The 17,882-nt window shown below is 52.4% G+C and overlaps 6 protein-coding genes across 6 annotated transcripts; 3 read left to right on the top strand and 3 right to left on the bottom strand.

Moving 5' to 3' along the window:
* Nucleotides 1-2,628: 2,628 nt before the first annotated feature.
* On the top strand, nt 2,629-3,786 carry PG994_015387 (uncharacterized protein; the record flags this gene model as incomplete). Its single annotated transcript, XM_066866794.1, has 3 exons — nt 2,629-2,980; nt 3,033-3,281; nt 3,350-3,786. 3 exons carry the CDS (start codon nt 2,629-2,631, stop codon nt 3,784-3,786), a joined length of 1,038 nt encoding a protein of 345 aa, XP_066707708.1.
* Nucleotides 3,787-5,127: 1,341 nt separating this feature from the next.
* PG994_015386 (uncharacterized protein) lies at nt 5,128-6,285 on the top strand (the record flags this gene model as incomplete). Its single annotated transcript, XM_066866793.1, has 3 exons — nt 5,128-5,197; nt 5,296-5,754; nt 5,801-6,285. 3 exons carry the CDS (start codon nt 5,128-5,130, stop codon nt 6,283-6,285), a joined length of 1,014 nt encoding a protein of 337 aa, XP_066707707.1.
* A 216-nt stretch (nt 6,286-6,501) lies between these two features.
* PG994_015385 (uncharacterized protein) lies at nt 6,502-7,491 on the bottom strand (the record flags this gene model as incomplete). Its single annotated transcript, XM_066866792.1, has 1 exon — nt 6,502-7,491. The coding sequence occupies one exon, from the start codon at nt 7,489-7,491 to the stop codon at nt 6,502-6,504; it is 990 nt and encodes a 329-aa protein (XP_066707706.1).
* A 432-nt stretch (nt 7,492-7,923) lies between these two features.
* PG994_015384 (uncharacterized protein) lies at nt 7,924-11,135 on the bottom strand (the record flags this gene model as incomplete). Its single annotated transcript, XM_066866791.1, has 5 exons — nt 7,924-8,195; nt 8,251-8,973; nt 9,099-10,492; nt 10,548-11,010; nt 11,063-11,135. The coding sequence occupies 5 exons, from the start codon at nt 11,133-11,135 to the stop codon at nt 7,924-7,926; spliced, it is 2,925 nt and encodes a 974-aa protein (XP_066707705.1).
* Nucleotides 11,136-12,454: 1,319 nt separating this feature from the next.
* Nucleotides 12,455-13,856, top strand: PG994_015383 (uncharacterized protein; the record flags this gene model as incomplete). The annotated part of the gene is made up of 3 exons (XM_066866790.1): nt 12,455-13,150; nt 13,200-13,436; nt 13,788-13,856. The coding sequence occupies 3 exons, from the start codon at nt 12,455-12,457 to the stop codon at nt 13,854-13,856; spliced, it is 1,002 nt and encodes a 333-aa protein (XP_066707704.1).
* Nucleotides 13,857-14,198: 342 nt separating this feature from the next.
* PG994_015382 (uncharacterized protein) lies at nt 14,199-14,681 on the bottom strand (the record flags this gene model as incomplete). Its single annotated transcript, XM_066866789.1, has 1 exon — nt 14,199-14,681. One exon carries the CDS (start codon nt 14,679-14,681, stop codon nt 14,199-14,201), a length of 483 nt encoding a protein of 160 aa, XP_066707703.1.
* Between the last annotated feature and the right edge of the window lie 3,201 nt (nt 14,682-17,882).

The raw sequence follows: 17,882 nt of genomic DNA, 5'->3' as shown, positions 1-17,882 counted from the left end.
GAGGATGCGAGATCTTGCTGCTTCCGCCCTCCTTCAAGATCTTGAACATTCTCACGCGCTCGTTCTAGTCCTTAGTCACAATATCGCTCATGAAATTCTGCAGGCATCTAAAATAGCTTAGGAACGGGAGAGTCAGTGGCGCGCCGGAATCATCCAGCGTCTCAATGGGAGGCTGAGAAACAGCGCCGAAAGGGCTGTTCACGCGCGGGGTTGGAAGCCGTGCTGGAGCAGTTCGGGGTGGGGAGTGGGGAGCAGCCGAACCAGAACTGGATCCTAGTCCCGGTCGACCTCGTTCTAATGATGTGGCTCTCGAATGCAGGGCCATAGGACGGAGAATGCCTCTGAGTCACAATCCGCGCCAGAACACGGTGGTACGTCCCACAAGTAGAGTCCGGAACTGACGGCAGCTGCAGATGAGCCGCTTGCTCACGAGTAGGCCAAAGATCCTTTACTGCTGGCAGCTTTCGGTACAGGCTCAATTCGGCCCTCTGCTCCACGTCTGCTCTGAGTTGGATGCTGCTAACTCGGCTCTCCCACGCATGGCTATGCTCGACAAGTCGTGCTTCGTCCAGAACTTCGCCTCTGGCCATAAGTGTAAGTTATGCATCAGTACTTCCCAACTGGAAAGACCAGTTCCGCGCCTGACAACCCAGCCTACAAAGAGCGTGCTGTTATCCAGCCCTACTTCACCACAGTATCGCAGGATTATGTCCACATAAATACCAGTTGTTAGGCCCAATCTCAGCTAGTGACACGTTCCATTATCCTTCGTCCGCCTTGCTCTCCTCCACCTATAGCCTCTATTCATCCACCGCTTCCATCCACGCCGACATGCTCCCTTCGCAGCGATACGGTGCGCAGCGTCCGCGCCAGCCACGGCAGGGCCGACCATCAGTAGGCCACGCCACCACTGCGCCCGCGACTGCACCCGCAACTGCGTCTACGCCCAAGACCGTCGCTCCTTCTGCAACGCAGCTCGAGCCTCCAAACCAACAAGCACTGTCCTTTCCAGACGTTCCCAACTTCTTTGATGACCAACAAGACCTCGACCCAGGCCCTTTCAGCTCCCCGTCACCGTAGGTCCCCCCACATCCAGTCCGCGCGTTGTACTGAAAAGGAAGAATGTCGGGCGATACCCGAGAACTGCTGGACAAGGTGAATGAGCTGCTGGAAAATTTCAACGCCGTTCAGTCCGAGCTGGCCCACCACAACGAAAAGTAAGTCTACCTTCGCTCTCGTACGGCATAGCTCTCCTACTCACGCACGCCCACATCTCGCCAGATTCACGACTTTGTAGGTCTCCACCGCCGTCGCAACAAAGTATACATCTGACCACAGATACCCGAACAGCACACAGAAGGTCGAACAGCTGTAAGTCGCCGTGTGTTCAGCCCTACACAAATCTTTCTACTGACATCGAGTACAGATTCCTGCAGCAAACCCAGAGGGTCACGGGCTGGTTGTCGCAGGTGAAAGCCCTGTTTGAGCGCTTCCTCCACGTGGCCGACGCCAACCCTTTGGGCGACACCTTTTTCGATCAGGTATAAGGCTTGAGACAGGGAGTGTTGGGGCGAATTGGGCCATTCGCAAACATGATGACCCCTTGGCGCGGAACCGTGTGGCCTCCTGGCATTGTGTGCCGGCCGCCGGTGCTCCACTCCTCTGCCAATGCGCTGGCCTTTGGTTGTTGCATGCAGGTCGGTCGTGGCAATGTCTATCACACTGGTCTCGTGGGGACTGGGTAGCCCCGTTGGCCATGGGGAGTCACTGTGCGCCGGCGTGCTTCGGGCTCGATGGTCATTCGAAGCAGTGAATAACAACCGTGGCCGCTATGCCATCGTCTCTTAATTGTCGTCATGCTGCCTTGCTCAAGTCGCGAGCTTATCCCCGCTCCTGTTGTGCTCGCCGCCATGCTGTGTCGGATTTCGACTCATGTTGTCGGTCGTCGGTCGTCGGCGTACGTTATGCGGCGCGTTGCCAGCGCGATACGAAGAATCGCCCTTTTCGTGTCTACTATATTATGTCGTTATGTCGGATAAGAAGTTGATCGTGGCATTTGTTGTTGTTACGAGCTCTGACTGCAATTGAACTAGAAGCCCGCCCCACGTAGCACAGCCACCTTCTCCAGTGGTTGACACCAGCCACCTCCTTAACCCGCTTCTTCCACTTTGTCCAATATTCATGCTCTTTTGGCACGTGAGCCGAATAGTTTCCATGCAATGGTCACAATCACAACAATCCTTCAATCTAGGTAGTGAACTTTCATTTTCGATACTCTACCAATAATTCTACGGCAGGTCCTACGGTTTCTCCCCATACTATGTAGAACGTCTCCGTGCTAGGCTAGCACTGGTAGCTTGTCGAGATCTCCAATTGCTGCAGTGGTCATGCATATCTCTGCCGTTTGTCCTCTTCATACAAGGCATGGCTTGCCTCTCGCTTGCCATGAATTCCCTCGTGGCTTTCCATCACGGCCGACTCCGCCAACATCATCAGCGGACTGATCCGGGGAACAACGGGGCCTGGCAAACTATGTGCGCGTCAACTGCCTACATTGCTGGGATCCAGATTCAAGGCCTGTTCGTCCTTAACTACGAAAATTACGTCCCGCAAGTGTGGCACGGCACGATGCTGACAATCGCTGTGGCCGCCTTCTCTGTCTTCTATAATATTTTCCTGGCAAGGAAGTTGCCTCTGGTAGAGGCCGGTCTTCTCTGCATCCACATCTTGGGTTTCTTCGGCATCATGGTCACGCTATGGGTGCTTGCACCAAGGACCCCAGCCGCTGAAGTATTCACTGTCTTCCATGATGGTGGTGCCTGGGGCAACATCGGGACCAGCGCCATTGTCGGTATTACTGCTGGCATCTTGCCTCTCCTTGGGGCCGAAGCCGCTGTGCACATGTCGGAAGAGCTACGGAACGCATCTAGCACGCTTCCTCGTTCCATGGTCGCGACAACTCTCTTCAATGGAGCGTTGGGTATGCCCTTTTCTTCCTAAACCTTGTCTTACTGAAACTAATCGGATGGCAGGATGGGCCATGTTGATCACCTTCTGCTCTACTCTGGGAAACCTGGCCGATGTGCTGGGCTCGCCGACGGGCGTACCTTTCGTTGCGGTTTTCTACAACGCTACGCAGACGAAAAGCGGCGCTACGGCTATGAGTGTAGTCGTCGTTCTTATGACTGTTGCTGCCAACCTTACGACGGGCGCAACGGCGGCTCGACAGCTATGGGCTTTCGCTCGTGACGAGGGCATGCCATTCTCTAACTGGTTCTCATGTGAGTTGCAATACTAACCGATAGATAATATTATACCTGTTACATAATAAGCTAATGGTACCTCTTAGACGTTCATCTCGACCTCAATCTCCCTGTTAACTCAATTATAATGACTTTGATCGTCACCGTTTTACTATCATTGATAGCTATCGGGTCCCCCGTTGCACTGAACTCGGTCACGTCGCTCGGTACCAACGCTATTTTGTCCAGCTACATATGTAGCATCTCTTGCATCCTCTGGCGCCGGCTTGCCAACCAACCACTCCTTCCCAGCAAGTTCGCTTTAGGTGGATGGGGTCTACCTATCAACATAATCTCCGTCATGTTTCTCGTTATGGCCTTTATCTTCGCCTTCTTTCCACCGGCACCCATCCCATCACCGAATCTAATTAATTGGAATATCCTAATCTATGGCGTCTCGGTTATATGTTCACTATTATACTATGCAATCCGGGCGAGGAAGCGATACGTCGGACCTGTTGAGTACGTGCGAAGGCTTGATTGAAAGTATGTTCAAACGAAGTTTCCAAGAGGCAAGACCTTTGGCATGACGGTTGTCATATTCCCGCGCAACTGTTCAACCTGCAAGACGATGTAGTATTAACTGTGGCTGCGAACGACACCGTGGTTCAATGTCATACTTAAATTCGGCAGAACGCAAAATGTTTACGTCTAATTTCCAACGATCAAAGGGTGCCCCTGCATGTAGATCGTACGATACAGCTGTGAACGCCTCATTTATCTCTGCATACAATTTAGTACGTACGGTACTTACAAAGGCTCATTGGCTACAGCCTGCTCATGGTAGTTTCATGCATGAAATGTGTTGTGGCTCCAGGCCACCAGCCCACCTGGGGCTGCCTGTTTCCCCATATGAGCTTAGCTAGCAAGCCATGAGCGGCTGTAGATAGAGCATGAGCAACAGCATCAATGCATCTCCAGCCTTTGGTCCCAACAAAATGTAACCCAAGTTTCCTGCTGGCGTTGGTTGCAAAAAGAAGCTATTACAAGTCCATGCCAAGAAATCAGAACGTGCGCCGGCCTGGACGAGAACACTCGGGGGACCACCGCACCCGCAAGATGTACACGCACCATCGACATAGCTCGATTCGGTATATCCTCGTAGATATTGGAGATAAAGACGACTATCTAGCCAGGAAGAGAAGAAATGATTCTCGAGCTGTTCATTCCCGCTCACGTTATGATGGCTGCCACCAAAATATACAATCGTATGGTGGGACAAACAAGGCGGACACCACTCGGGAAGAAATAGAGGAACAACTGCTTCGAGACCTAGCAGTCGCAAGACACAACACTCTCCCACGCGTAGCAAGCCTACCATGCCAGGAATTGTGTCAGGCAGGCCCCATCGTGTGCTCGTGTAAATGTCTTAGGGGGTTCCGGTCGCCAGGGGACCACGCAAGGCGTTGGAACAAACCAGTGCATCGTGGACGCGCGGAAGATAGCCTATAATGACGTCCGCTTGTATTGGTGCATCCCTACAGACCAGCTCTTCAACAAATGTTGGTGACCGAGCCAAAGCGCACACGACGTTGACGCGAAAGTGCTGGGCGGGATGCTATCTCGGCATTCACCAAAGAAGGTAGGCGTTCCCGGACGGGTCGTCCACGGGCACTGTGAACTCGGAAAGTTGTATGCCGGGACATTCCACTGCAGCGCGGGGCAGACATTTACTTCCATTGATTGAAGATCTGCATCCATACGAATGTGTTGAAGACAAGCGTGTTCAGTTGCGCCTTCGTAAGACGGAATGCTGGGAGACCGATAGTAGATCAGGAGCGTGATGACGAGCTTTTAAATGGCCTGACCGATGATCATCTTCTACATGGTGGTGGAGATGATGCCAGAGCCGCGCGGCTCGGGCTTTCGTTCCAGCACACTGTCTTGGAAGAGCCGTGCGAGGAAAGCTCTTCCGCCATTTTGAACGGTCCAGAAACTGCGTCATCCTCGCCGACGACTGCCCCCCCAAGCCCCCAAGCCCCTTCTACGCCAGGAACGACGGCATACACGTTCGACGCCGCTGCTCGGGACAACATTGCGGTATATTTCGGCCAGACCAATCTGACCGGCACGACTAGCCTCTCTGCACAATGCGCGAATGCCAACATCGACATTGTCATTCTCGCATTTGTGACCGAATTCGATGCCTCCACCCAGAAGTACCCGACAGTGAATTTTGGTGCCGCCTGCGGCGGTACAACAAACGCTATGGCGCTCTCAGCCCCGGGTTTGTTATACTGTCCACTCATCGCGGCCAATATTACAGAATGTCAAAAGCGAGGCAAGAAGGTCTTTTTGAGCCTCGGAGGCACCACCGGTAGATTCTCCTTGCCAACCAGCCATGATGCTGAAACGTTAGGAGACAACTTGTGGACACTTTTTGGACCGCCGGGCAATATTGACCACGAGCTTCGCCCATTCGGCGATGTAACGCTTGATGGGTTTGATTTTAGTAGGTATTCAGACTGCGGCGGTTCTGACCAGGCTGACTAGTGCAGATATCGAGAGTGGTAACGGCAAGAATTTCAAGTGTCTAGGGGCAAGGCTACGGGAGAAATTCGGATCCGACCCTTCGCGGCAGTATTACCTCTCGGCTGCGCCGCAGTGCCCCTTTCCCGATCGGTCCACACCTATGGATCTAGTCAACCTGGCAGATTTCGTATGGGTCCAGTTCTATAATAACCCCCCGTGTCAGATTGGATCCGACGGTTTCCATTCCTCTCTGAGGCAGTGGTCTTCGGAGCTTCCTGTAGGTTCCCGCCTCTATCTTGGCGCCCCCGGGTACGAGGCTGCATCGCCCGATACGTACAATACGGCGATTTCGTCGCCTAGTAATATGCAAGGCATTATGCGAGACGTGATATCTCTCAACTTGCCTAATATTGGCGGCCTCATGTTCTGGGACGGACCGGAATCGTTGGCCAACTCGGAGGGAGGCGGCAAGAGCATTGTGGATTATGGGAAGGCAGGAATGAGAGCATAAATTAAAAAGGCTTACGATATTCACTATCAGTACTATTTATTATTATTATTAATAGTACGCCGTGAGCCGAAGGCTCTCGGTACATCTACCTAGTCTCTCGTGTAATAAACCGTGCCGAAGCTAGACTAAAAATACACGCTGCTATGTAGTAAAATCTGCTTTACGTACTCGACGTTACTATACTGGTTCTCACCCACCAGCCTAGTGGCCTTTGCTTTAGGGCCTAAAGAGATTAACATGTTCGGGTGGTCCCCCTACTTCCATTGCCCGCTTGTACAGCGGCAGTCGACCGGTCCGTAGAAGCCACTTCACAATTAACCTCGCCGTATCCTTCTTTGTAGTAAGCGCTGCGAGGTCGCGACGAGTTCGCAGTGAATTAGGAGCTAGCTGTGTTGCTAAATGCTCTCGGCTCTCTTTGAAGTCCTTGCAGTAAAGAATCAAGTGTTCGGCTGTCTCCCGCCCTTCGCCGCAGTTGCATAGCGGCGTTGGGACGTCTGGAACCCGGCAGGTGAACAGGAACGATCTAAGCCCTATTCTTCCGGTGCATGCTTGCATCAGGACCGACGCTTCGTGCTTAAGCATATCATCATAACGATGGCATGCTCCACAATCTGGCGGCGACTCTGCAGCTAGTTCGCGGCGGCCTCGCGTAGGAGTGACGGCGTGGAACCATCTTTGTTCCCATTTCTCTTTGAGCGCTTTTTCGACCGTTTGACCACCTAGCCATTGTTTAGCTGACGCCAGTTGAGCGTCGCTTGGCCATAGAGTCACAGGGGTTTCGCTGGTGGCCCCTTGGGGTCTCCTTTGTCTCCTCCTCCTTGCGCTACGTTCTCTGTTAATGATCTCTGCCGCCTTTATACAGGCGCCACGTAGGAGCTGTAGCTTCCCGGTAGTCTCCGTGGGTATCTCGAAGCTAGCTGCCCTCGCACTTAGGTAGAGGTCAAGGGGAGGAACTGCCGCTTCAGTCTCTAGGTAGCATTGGGGGGTCGCCTTGTATGCCCCTGTCACGGTCCGGAGACAGGAGTTCTGGACTGTCGTAAGGCTGAGGGCTGGCCCCTTTTTGGTGTCGGCCACTTTATGCCAAGCCGATGCTCCGTATGCGAGTACGCTGCGTATTACCTTCGTATAGAGCTCTTTCGCCCTTCGTACCGAACATCCCCACGCTGACGCTGCGAGCCTGGTAAGAGCCAATGTCTGAGTTGCCATTTTCGCTTTGATTTGAGATATGGTCCTTCCATTGCAGCTTCCGATGGAGCCATACGCCAAGGAATCTCGCAGAGGTTACCGAGCAAGTGTCGCCCGGGGTGCGAGGTCGCATCGAGGTCGCTTAGGGGGCTCCGCCACCGGGAAGTTTCCTGGATCGGCGAATATACGGACCATATGTCACGGGCGGTGCGGGCGAGAAAGGATAGGTGTCTGTCAACAGGTTCGCATTCTGGCAGACAGGCCAGGTATGGGTAACTAAGAAGACAAGGACGTAGCTCGAGGAGCTACAATACCATACAGGACAGTAGTACAAGTACATATACCCGTCCGAGGGTTCCTTGAGGCCAACCTGGTTGGCAATCCTCCATATGCTATCCAGCGCGCTCCTAGCTCATTCGTGCTCAATGCGATATTTAGCGCGTGCTATCTGCCTCAATGGTTCAGCGCCGTGACAGATTTGGTTGATTTGGTTGGTTGATTGACACCCTTGATCGTAGCCAGTGCGCGGTTCTGGAGCTTCTGGTACTGTTCCCACAGGGATTGGCAGCCTCTCCGCTCGAACCAGAGCAAGGATCCGTAGTCGGCTACCGTGCTCACGCAAGTCACGTACAGCTGACGTAGGGCGTTTATTCCGAGGCCTGTTCTTTGGCGGGTGATGCGTTGGATGCCTTGGAGAGCTCCGTTGGCTAGGGTCAGTCGCTTTTCTACGTGGGCTCGAAACGAGAGTTTATAATCAAATCAGATTCCGAGCCAGCGGACCAAGGATTTGGGCCTGATTTCCGCGCCTTGGATCGATAGTGTCCAGCAAAGGTTGTCTGCCGCGGTGGAAGTGGATCAGCTCCGTTTTTTCCACTTCGAAGGTTGCGCCCGCTTTGTCGGCCTTGTCGAAGAGTAGTCTCAGGGCGTCCTGAAGTACCCGGCAGTTCTTCTTCGCCGACGTGGAGCTTGCTGCGAGGGCAAAGTCGTCCATGTACGACAGCTGCAGCGTGCCATTCTGTGCGCTTACAAAGCGGACATACAGCAAGAAGAGGATCGGGGAGACAGGGGAACCCTGTGGCAGCCCCGAAATTGCGTAGGATTCGGAAAGCTGCCCGTTGAACAGCAATTTTATTTTGCGCCCGCAGAGAAAGTGAGTGAGCCAGCGGAGCAGCTCGTCGGGCAGATGGAGCTTCCGGAGGATCTGGATTAGCTTGTCTGGGAGGAAGATGGCGGTGATGATCTTCTTTTCCTGACGGTGCCGCTCTATGTAGTGTTGTAAGAGTAGGGCAGCGTCGATGGCCGAACGTTGTTTCCTGCCGCCGATCTGCGAGCTCTCTAGAAGGTCCGGCTCGACGTTTGCCAAGTACGCGAGCCGATTCGCAAAGAGCTTTTCGAGGAGTTTGCTTAGACAAGGAAGGAGCGAGATGGGTGGGTAGGCCTTGGGCCTAGAATAGTCAGGTTTGTTGCGCTTCGGTAGGACGATTCCTATCGCGGTCTTCCACGCTGCAGGGTGGTAGCCGCTGTGGAATCAGGCTTTGTAGGCTTTGTAGAACACGTCCGGGATGGTTGCAAGCGCTTCTCGGATGATCCGCCAGTTGATGCGATCCTCCCCTGGAGCTGTGTCCTACTGCGGGATAGCCTTTCGATCTCGCTTGGTGTTAGGATGGGCCATTGCCAGTCGCCTTTGCTTGATCGAGCCCGGCTCCTGGGGCCGGTTGGCGATGGGGGCGGCAGTGGAGGTAGCGTTGATGGTGATGGAGGATGATCCAGCTGCTGTGGTCTCTTGAGAAGGGTGGAGACCAGCGCTTCGCATTTTCCCGAAAACGAGTTTGCGATCTCTACTTTCCCGTTCACCTCGTAGCGTAGAGAGGGGATAGATGGGTCTGTTCTTGGTTTGGTGTAATTATACGCAGTGAATATCTCCTTGCCCTTGGCCTCTGCCAGAAACGTAAACCAGTGGTCCGTTTTGGCCCGATCGATAGCCTGGAAGTAGCTGTTCCTAGCCTCCTTGCAAGCTGTCTCCGTATCCCGGCTCGGATCCCTTTTGTATCGTCGGAAGGCTCGATGGTAACGCATCCGCTGGTCGGTCAGCTCTGGGCACCACCAGGCTTTGGATCTGTCACATGGTCGCTTCACTGGGATCGATCCGTTTGTGGCTTCTTGGACGGCCTGTTGGAGCGATGACGCTACGCCGTCGAAGTCGCCTCGGTTGGCCGCAGCGTCTATAGTGGACTCCAGGGAGACAGCAACCTCCTCGAGTCGTTTTCGAAACTTTTCCCAGTTGGTCTTTTCGGTGCAGAACTGGGGCGGAAGTGGTCTTGCCGTCTGGTATGCTGGGAGGAACGCTCGGAGGCTGACGGCTTCGTGGTCGGATCCCGTCCCTGGGAGGTACGACCAGTCCTGCCAGTGGAGGCTCCGGAAGCCAATGGAGAAGGCCAGGTCTATTATCGAAGTTTTCTTCGAGTTAGGCCTGTGGAATGTCCCACCGTGCGACTCTATGGTGGCATGATCGATGAGTAGTGTGGCCTGGACCGAGTGGAGATGACATGTAAGACGCTCGGCGAGGGGTGAGCTTTTAGCCAACGGATTCCACCATGGGTGGTGGAGGTTGAGATCGCCTACAATTAATGCAGGTGTGATTGGCAAGTGGAGGTCGAGAAACCTCTGTACTGTAAACGATTTCTTCTCATCGGCCTGGTTGTAGATGTTCACAATGTAGAAGTGCTCTATGGGCGTGATGACCTCCAGGACCTGCATGTCGGGATCGGAAACGAGGTCGAAACTGGGGTTCACGTCAAAGGAAAAGGACTTTCGGATGTAAGTCATGACCCTGGGGCGAGTCTTTATGCTGGAGAGATCTGTGGTCTCTTGTGGTAAGAGCGGTCGGAACGACGGGTGGGAGATACAGCTGTACAAGCCGCTTCCCTGCGGACCCTTGTCTTGGAAGAGGGTTCCTGAAGGCAGAGGATGTGTGATTGGTGCTCCAGGGCGATCTGGAATAGGGATTGCAGGCTGTGACGCCCTTGATTCAGGTTGTGCTGTACCAGCGAGATCGCTTTTAGCATAGCGCTTTGTACACTTCGCACTTGTCTTTGTCAAAGGCCGTGTGGCCAGTCTGGTTGCAATTGGCGAATTTTGCAGGCGCGTGAGCGCAGGGGACCTTGCTGTTGCAGTCCTTGCAGCTGTGCTCCTTGGTCGGATGTCTCCCAGCGCAGTAGCCGCAGACATACCGTCTTTTGCAGAGCACGGGGTCGTTTCCCAGCTTTAAGCATCTACGGCACTGTGTCTTTGGAGTGAATGACTTGAAGTGGACGACCTGGAGGTGCTGGCCCTGGATCCAGATTCCGTTCTTCAAGCACTCGGCTCTGTCTCTCTCTTGGGTGGCGAAGACCATGGACGAGTGAGCTTTGCCTTCCGGGTTGGACAACCACCGGACGTTCGCCTGAATTTCGATGTTGTTGAACCGTTGCACCTCCTCGGCGCAGGAGGTCGGACTTAGTGATGTCGGAACGAAGTGGGCCACCAGCTTAGGCCAGGTTTCTGGTTTTTAGGCTACCGTGATTGGCCAGCTGTCACAGTCTGAACGGATGACGATGGTCGGGCCTTCGTCTATTAAAGGGTCTGGTGTTCGTGACCGCGTACTCCTTCTTGGAGTTGTCGGCCATGGTGACGACCGAGCAGCTCTGTTGCGAACTGGCGGCATCACCGTCGCTGGTGAGGCTGAAAAGCGCCCGTGATAGTGGTAGAAATTACTGGATTAGGAAGGTGCCCTCGATACAAAAGAATAAAAAGAAGATAGTAATTTTGAAGGTCGACCTTTGGATTTGTTCTCTCGGAGTAGTTTACGTACTGTAAAATCCAGGTCCAGCGTCCAGATTCCAACCCTAAGATTCCTGCCAATGCGGTAGAGCGGAGTATCTGTACAGCGGATGAAGGCCAAATTCTGCCCACGCCATCTATACTCAAAAAAGTTCGCTACGCGCTCTATGCACAGATACCCTGCACCACCTTGTTACCAAGAATCTCAGATTTGAATACGGACGCTAAACTTGGTTTTCGCAGTACGTAAATGTCCTTCCTGGGCGTGAATAGCCCGTTCTGCAACGGACAAAAGTCGCCGTTCACCTCTAGGCGGACAGCTCATTCTGGTTCGGGGCAAGTGCATAATTGACTCCTGCTCCAGGACACTATGATAAGATATATTGTTGGGAGATCACATGTGTCCATTCATGATCTATGGTGATGTTGATGATGTGGTGGGAAGCACCCTAACTAACATGCTGAACAAGGCCTGTGTGGGGTCAAGCCACCCCACTAGCCATATGTGCTGTGGAATACCTCCAACATATATAAAGCAGATTATACAGAGTATCTTGATGAACTGCCAAAGCTCCATGGCTGGTGCTTTCTTGCCAGTCATCCTCTAGCTACCTCCGCCCTAAGTTTATCCTGCCATAGTCGGCCCCCTATAAAATGAGTATATAGGTGTGGTGAAGGAGTGTTTTGCTAAAATGCCTTGGCCTTCCTCGGAAGTCTAATAACAGGCGAGGTATTTATGAACTAAGTTACGTCATGTAAATATAGAATAGTTAAGATACATCTGGAGTCTGGTGGGCTTGTAGAGGAGTACGGAGAGATATCCCCCAACAGTATAACGCGCTGTCTTCCTTGTCAGCGCCAACGCTTATCGTCCAGTGTTCTCTATGACTCTTGGGTGTCTCCCATTTACCGCCTCTGGATAAACCCGCCCTTACCAAATTTGGAAGCCAGTTTCGTACCGCATGTGCGCTGCAAATACCTAGATAAGCGTCATACACACACCCGCGCCACATCAGAGCCATTGGTAGGTAAGAAAAGTTGCTCGCGAGGATGACTCGTAAGGGCCTCCTTAGCTTAGTAAGAGGCTCAGAGCACTATAAATACTCTCCATCATGCTGTTCTTCTCTGTTAGTTCTCCAGCTTTCCCGTTTCTTCCACCGCCACTATGGGGTATCAGTCCCGACCACAGCATCAGCCCCGACCCCAGTCTCGATCCAGAATATGGGATCCCGACACAATACTGGAGTTAAAGCATCCGAAGAAAGGTGTGCACAGTTGCACCGGCTATAATAAATCTCGTGGAAACTCTAGATGCATGAATTCCGTGGGGTCCTTCAAGCACGGTTTCGACATCCTCTTCACCCTCGCCAACACCAAGCCAGCAGCCGCCGCATCGTCGCGCAGCTTAAAGACGGCAGCTATTCACACGCTATGTCACCTACACCAGGGACAAATAGATGGCACGGTGCACCGATGGAAGTTAGCCTTGGAGAAGATAGTCGTAGACCAATCCCAAGGCCGAACAAATAAAGCCTCCAAGCAATATTGGAGCAGTTATTCTACACCAGACAACGGGAAATGGAGGTTTGAAGACAAGGCGGGACGGAAGGATCCCGGAAATTACGCAGCTGTCAATCAACATTTTCGAGAGAAGGCGCAAAAAGAGGAAGAGCAACGAAAGGCGGCGGAGGAGGAAAGACGAAAAGTGGCGGAGGAAATACGGAAAGCGCGGGAGAGCGCTCGTGAGAGACTTCGCCTCGCCCAAATGGAAAGGGAGCAGAAATTAGCTGCCGAATGGACAGAAGCCTTGAGTGAATACCGCATGCGTTGGTCTGATATCAAATCCAGACATCCAGGCCAGGTTCGTTTATTCAGTCGCAATCTTACGTGCTCTCTAACGAAAATTGTAGGAAATGACGGGGAGAAATATTCCTTGGCCGGTCAAATCCGGCCTGTTGCGAGATGTGAATAAAAACAGCGTTTCGGAATTTGTTAAGAAAGCAATGAGCAGCGAAGATACGGCTGAGAAGAAGTTCATACTGATCAATGCAGAGACTAAGAAGTGGCACACTGATAAGGTTATGCAGCACTTTGGAAGGGACATGGTCGAAGGGGAAGTGCATGAGGAGCTGGCTACTGTTGCAAAGGTGATGATTGAGTTGAGGCAGGAGGCATCCCGACAAAGACAGCGCTAGACGGACACTTACCTAGATACGGGTGAGCTTCAGGCTGCCGTAATTATATTAGGCCAGACTTAAGAAGATCTTGAGGGCTAGTTAGGTTTACGCATGCTTTATGGATTGGCACTGGTGCTTGGAAGCATATTGATAGGTGAGAAATCGTATTTGCCTTGCTGCAGTCGGCCACCGACCGGGGCAAGAGGCGGATAATTTGAGACCGCAAAAGAAGACGAGATTAAGGAACCGCATTGACCCTGGACGATACACTTTTGACACCCCTGATCGGGATATGAGGACGCATGACACACCGCTCGCCAGCACCTCAAATCGCGAGCATTCCACTGTACAGGATACCGCCAGGAGCGCGGAAGTGGCAAGCACTCATGACTATAGCTCGACTGTGGACAAGCTAGGGCAGGATGCTGTTGCGAGAGCCTCAAGCTTTACAAGTCAGACGATGGACGGGTTATACATGTCCACGGAGGAGTAGGGTCTAACATCATCTGAAAGCGCTACAGCCCTAGGAGTTTCTAGTACGTCCTACCCCTATTCTTTTACTTCGTCTTCCATTCCATATGCGATGTTCATGAACCGGCCTTCGTGGCACGTCCAACCGAGTCGGCTATCAATAATAGCACTTGGTATTGTTAGAATGAATCTCTGGTTGAGGACAATAGAACTTACTATGTATCTACTCTGTCGTCGCCACTGGCCTGGTCCGGGTCTCGTCTACTCCAGGGTGCTATTCCGTCGCTTTGGGCTTCGACCCCGATCGGACTTCCTGCGACCCCCCACCCTACTCCTTTCCGTATATAATCGCCCACTCCGCGTTCGAAGCTTCAGCCTCCACTTCTGGAGCAGCTCGGCCATCTCCACCAGATTGCTATCAGGTTCGAAGGTCGGCTCCCACTGGACCCTATAGTGAGTCGCACCGTCCAGCACTTCTTCTCCGATGATAGTACCCAGCCACTGATCACACCGTTGCAGCACCACATGACTTTCCAAGGCAGAACAACGGTTGGGAGAAACCAAATGGTCCATCTCGTTCCGCCACGCTTGAAGTAGTGTTGTGCTTACTTCTATTTCAGGCACGAGAGTGGGTTTCCAGCCGATCAAATAATACGTCTTCTCGCCGACGACTTTCTCGTCCAGGATTTCCTGCACCTCCCATTCCTCGGGAAGCCGGAAGTCAGTTTCCTGCGCCTCCGGCATGGTTGCGCTAGTATCTTGGGAGCATAACGGGCTATGTCTCCCCGTGGGTATTGGCGAGTTCTGTGAACGGCGTGCCATGAAGGATTGCATTGTGCTCATGCGGGACTTGCACATTACGGTGAGTTATGTAATATATATATTTCATAGGGGAGGTGTGAAGGGGATAGCTGGGATATATATATCTAGGTGATTGCTTATGTAGTCTGGGTCTCCCATACTCAATGGACTAAGGATTTATGGCGCACTGCATGGCGGGCAATATGGAAAGTTTATTCATCGGGCCTGGCTCTTGCTCAGCTCATTGAAAACTCCAGAACTAGCTTAGTACGGCTCTTCCGCCGCAGCCGTGGGATCAAGTCCTGATGACCTTCTGGCGCAACACAATTCATGGCGCGTGTCTTGTTCCGACTTTCGCTTGAACCGCTTCTGATGCCACCCCCGTGCCGTTACAGAACGGCTCCTCAAGACACGCCGCTGGCCCGAGATTCCTCTCGCCAACAAAGGTTCAGAACCAGATCAGCAGCTGCCCTGGCGACGCTCGCCTAGCTCGAGCTCATTATGTCATCCCCATTTCACCCCCGCAAACCAAGCTATATCTACCGTTGCCGGACGCTATTGTAGCTAAGAAACAGCTCTCGCCACTTCCAGATCTATAGTATCGCTCTGCAATGGCAATCTTATGGAAGAAACTGTTACGATTCCAAGTTTTGGCTAGGGGCTAGAGCGTTATCTACTTCTACCGGAATTTAGAACGAGCTGACCAAGCGCTGAGTCCAATGTGTAGACTGTCCATATCGAAGACCTTCCAGGATTTTAAGGGCTTACCGCCGCGAACATGTCAGTAATTGAGGGTGTGTGATTGCAACTTGGGCCATGAGTGTTGTGAAAGCCAGTAATTTGGAAAGAAAAAGGTGGCGGGTTAGGTGCAGGACGGTGCTTGCTGACCATATCGGTTCGTCGAATGAGATCTATCTTGGGAATGACTTCTAACTTGTTCTAGCACAGCATATTGGTGTGAGAATTGATCCGTCCGAAGTTCGCTTGATCACCTCCAAAAAGGATGCATACGGTTGGCAGCTGCTACCGGAGGCCGAGCCCCTCTTTACGAAACATCTAAGCGATCATTCAGTCGGAGCATACAGAATAATATGTGAAGGTGTCGGACGTACGTTTGAAGCTGTGGTTTCACCGCATCACAATGGTGAGAAAGTCCGCAGCATTGGAGTAAGAGAATTGGACATCCCTATGTTTGGAACAGGATATCGTCAGCTGATACGTCGCAGAAGACCCCGGTTGATGGTACTTTCACATCACGAATCACCAGCTTGACAGAAGAGATCGATCGGCTAGAGTCGGAGTTGCGGGGCTGCAATGAGTCACTCCAAGCCGAGCGGGATGCCCGTGAGAAGGTCGAGAACGAACTGGTGAATATGAGAAAGGACTATGAAAACCAACGAGTGAAGCTAGACGAAGCAATCTCAATATCGGCACAGCTAAAGCTCATGAATGCGAGGTGCGAAGAAAAGATACTAAGCATTAGAAAAGCCCTAGAAGAATAACAATACATTGCAAACAAGATGGCTTATAGACAACGTCGAATCATCGGGTCACCATCCATTTCGAGGGGAAGCCAGGCGCCAGTGTCGAAGTGAATAGTCTGTCTTACTGAGTGCGAAACATCGCCTGTATACTGCCATAGCGCCTACTGGTACGGCAGGCGCCGAACCTGTGGCTCTGGAAATTGAATGGAGCTGATCCTGCCTTGGTGGACGACCAGTGATATCGAGGAGGATCATACAACTATGCCATCTGTTGGAACAGCTGGAACTGAAGCTGTTCATATTGCTCCAAAAGGGGTGCCACGTGCCTGCGCGCACGAACCCCTTTTCTGTTTTATAAAGAGGGGCATACGATGCCCCTCGCAGCTAGCACTAGAGATACAGTCGCTAGCGAAACCTGCGTCCTCTCTCTACTCTTTCATACTTCCCATTCTGGACCCACTCTGCAGGGGTAGCTGCTTACAGGATGTACCCCTCTATGCTCGCAAGTACAGAGTCCATTTCTGGCTTTGCTTATCCTTCCCTTGTGCATTCATAACTCGCATATAGTACAGTATATTTGCATTCCCTTATGCCGGACAAGATCTGGAGCCAGAAGCTGCTGACAGTTTATGCTCTCTTTCGCAATGCAACCGTCACTGTCAGCGTCTCTCTTCACTCTCTCATAGTTCCCCTTTAGGCGAGGGACGTAGCGCTATCGTAACCTCGCTAAGGCTCTCTCCTGAAGTGCCAATCCACATCCTTGTATGCCGTCGGATATTTGCCTGCCGCCTGAGACGATGATCCGCTCTTGTAGTTGGCCACGTCTCGTTCTTGGTAGTCTGACAAGTTATCAGCCCGGTTGTGTCTCGCTTTTCCAACTTCATGCAGAGTACCAGTCATACATTTCATTCTCAAAGCGCCATGCAGTAGTAGCTGCCCTATGAAAGAACACCAATACTCTTGGGTACAGCGGCTGCCATGAGCCGGTGAAGCCGAATACCAATTCTGATCCATAATGAGCCTCAAGCAGCTACATGACCAATCCAACCTCAATTGTGGAACTTTGTGGTAGCTCAGGCACGCTGATCTGACTGGTCGTCAAGGGGGGCAAGTGTGGTCTTCTCGGGCACAGCGTCTAACTGGTTGCTTGAGAAAAGGAAGAAAATGCGGGTTCTAGCCCTTGCTCAAGTTTGCCACCATCACAGGCGCCGTTTCGTGAGCTGACTCCGTCGGGTAGCCTCTTTGTCTGGTCTCCAGCGAGCGACAAGGGAAACGGTGCGACGATCTCCCGTCCCCCGCTGATGGCGCCGCCGGCCCAAATGAGCAAAGCCAACAAACCACAACAAACTTGGAGCACTTTCGGGTCTCTCCAATTCCCACGAAGTAGTATGTAGAAAGGATACTGGAGGCCGAAACTACAGTCGCTAGCGAAACCTGCGTCCTCTCTACACTCTCTTATAGTTACCGTTTTTCTCAAATGACAAGTAGGTTTGGGTCTATTGGTGCTGAGCTAGGATCGGACTTCCCGGGCATAGACAGAGTCAAGTAAGATTACAATAGTCTTGTGAGTTGGCAGAGTTGCTCCAGTGTCAAGGCTCATTCTTGTTCTAACGGGAAGCAGTAGTACCACCTTCAACTCAAGGATTTCCGAATAGCCAAG

Source organism: Apiospora phragmitis (assembly GCF_038363925.1).
Source record: "Apiospora phragmitis strain CBS 135458 chromosome Unknown utg000016l:1.0-887042.0:1.0-888152.0, whole genome shotgun sequence".
NCBI classification, from domain to species: domain Eukaryota; kingdom Fungi; phylum Ascomycota; class Sordariomycetes; order Amphisphaeriales; family Apiosporaceae; genus Apiospora; species Apiospora phragmitis.
Note: the sequence above shows the minus strand (reverse complement) of the source record. Positions and strands in the feature narration are given on the sequence as shown.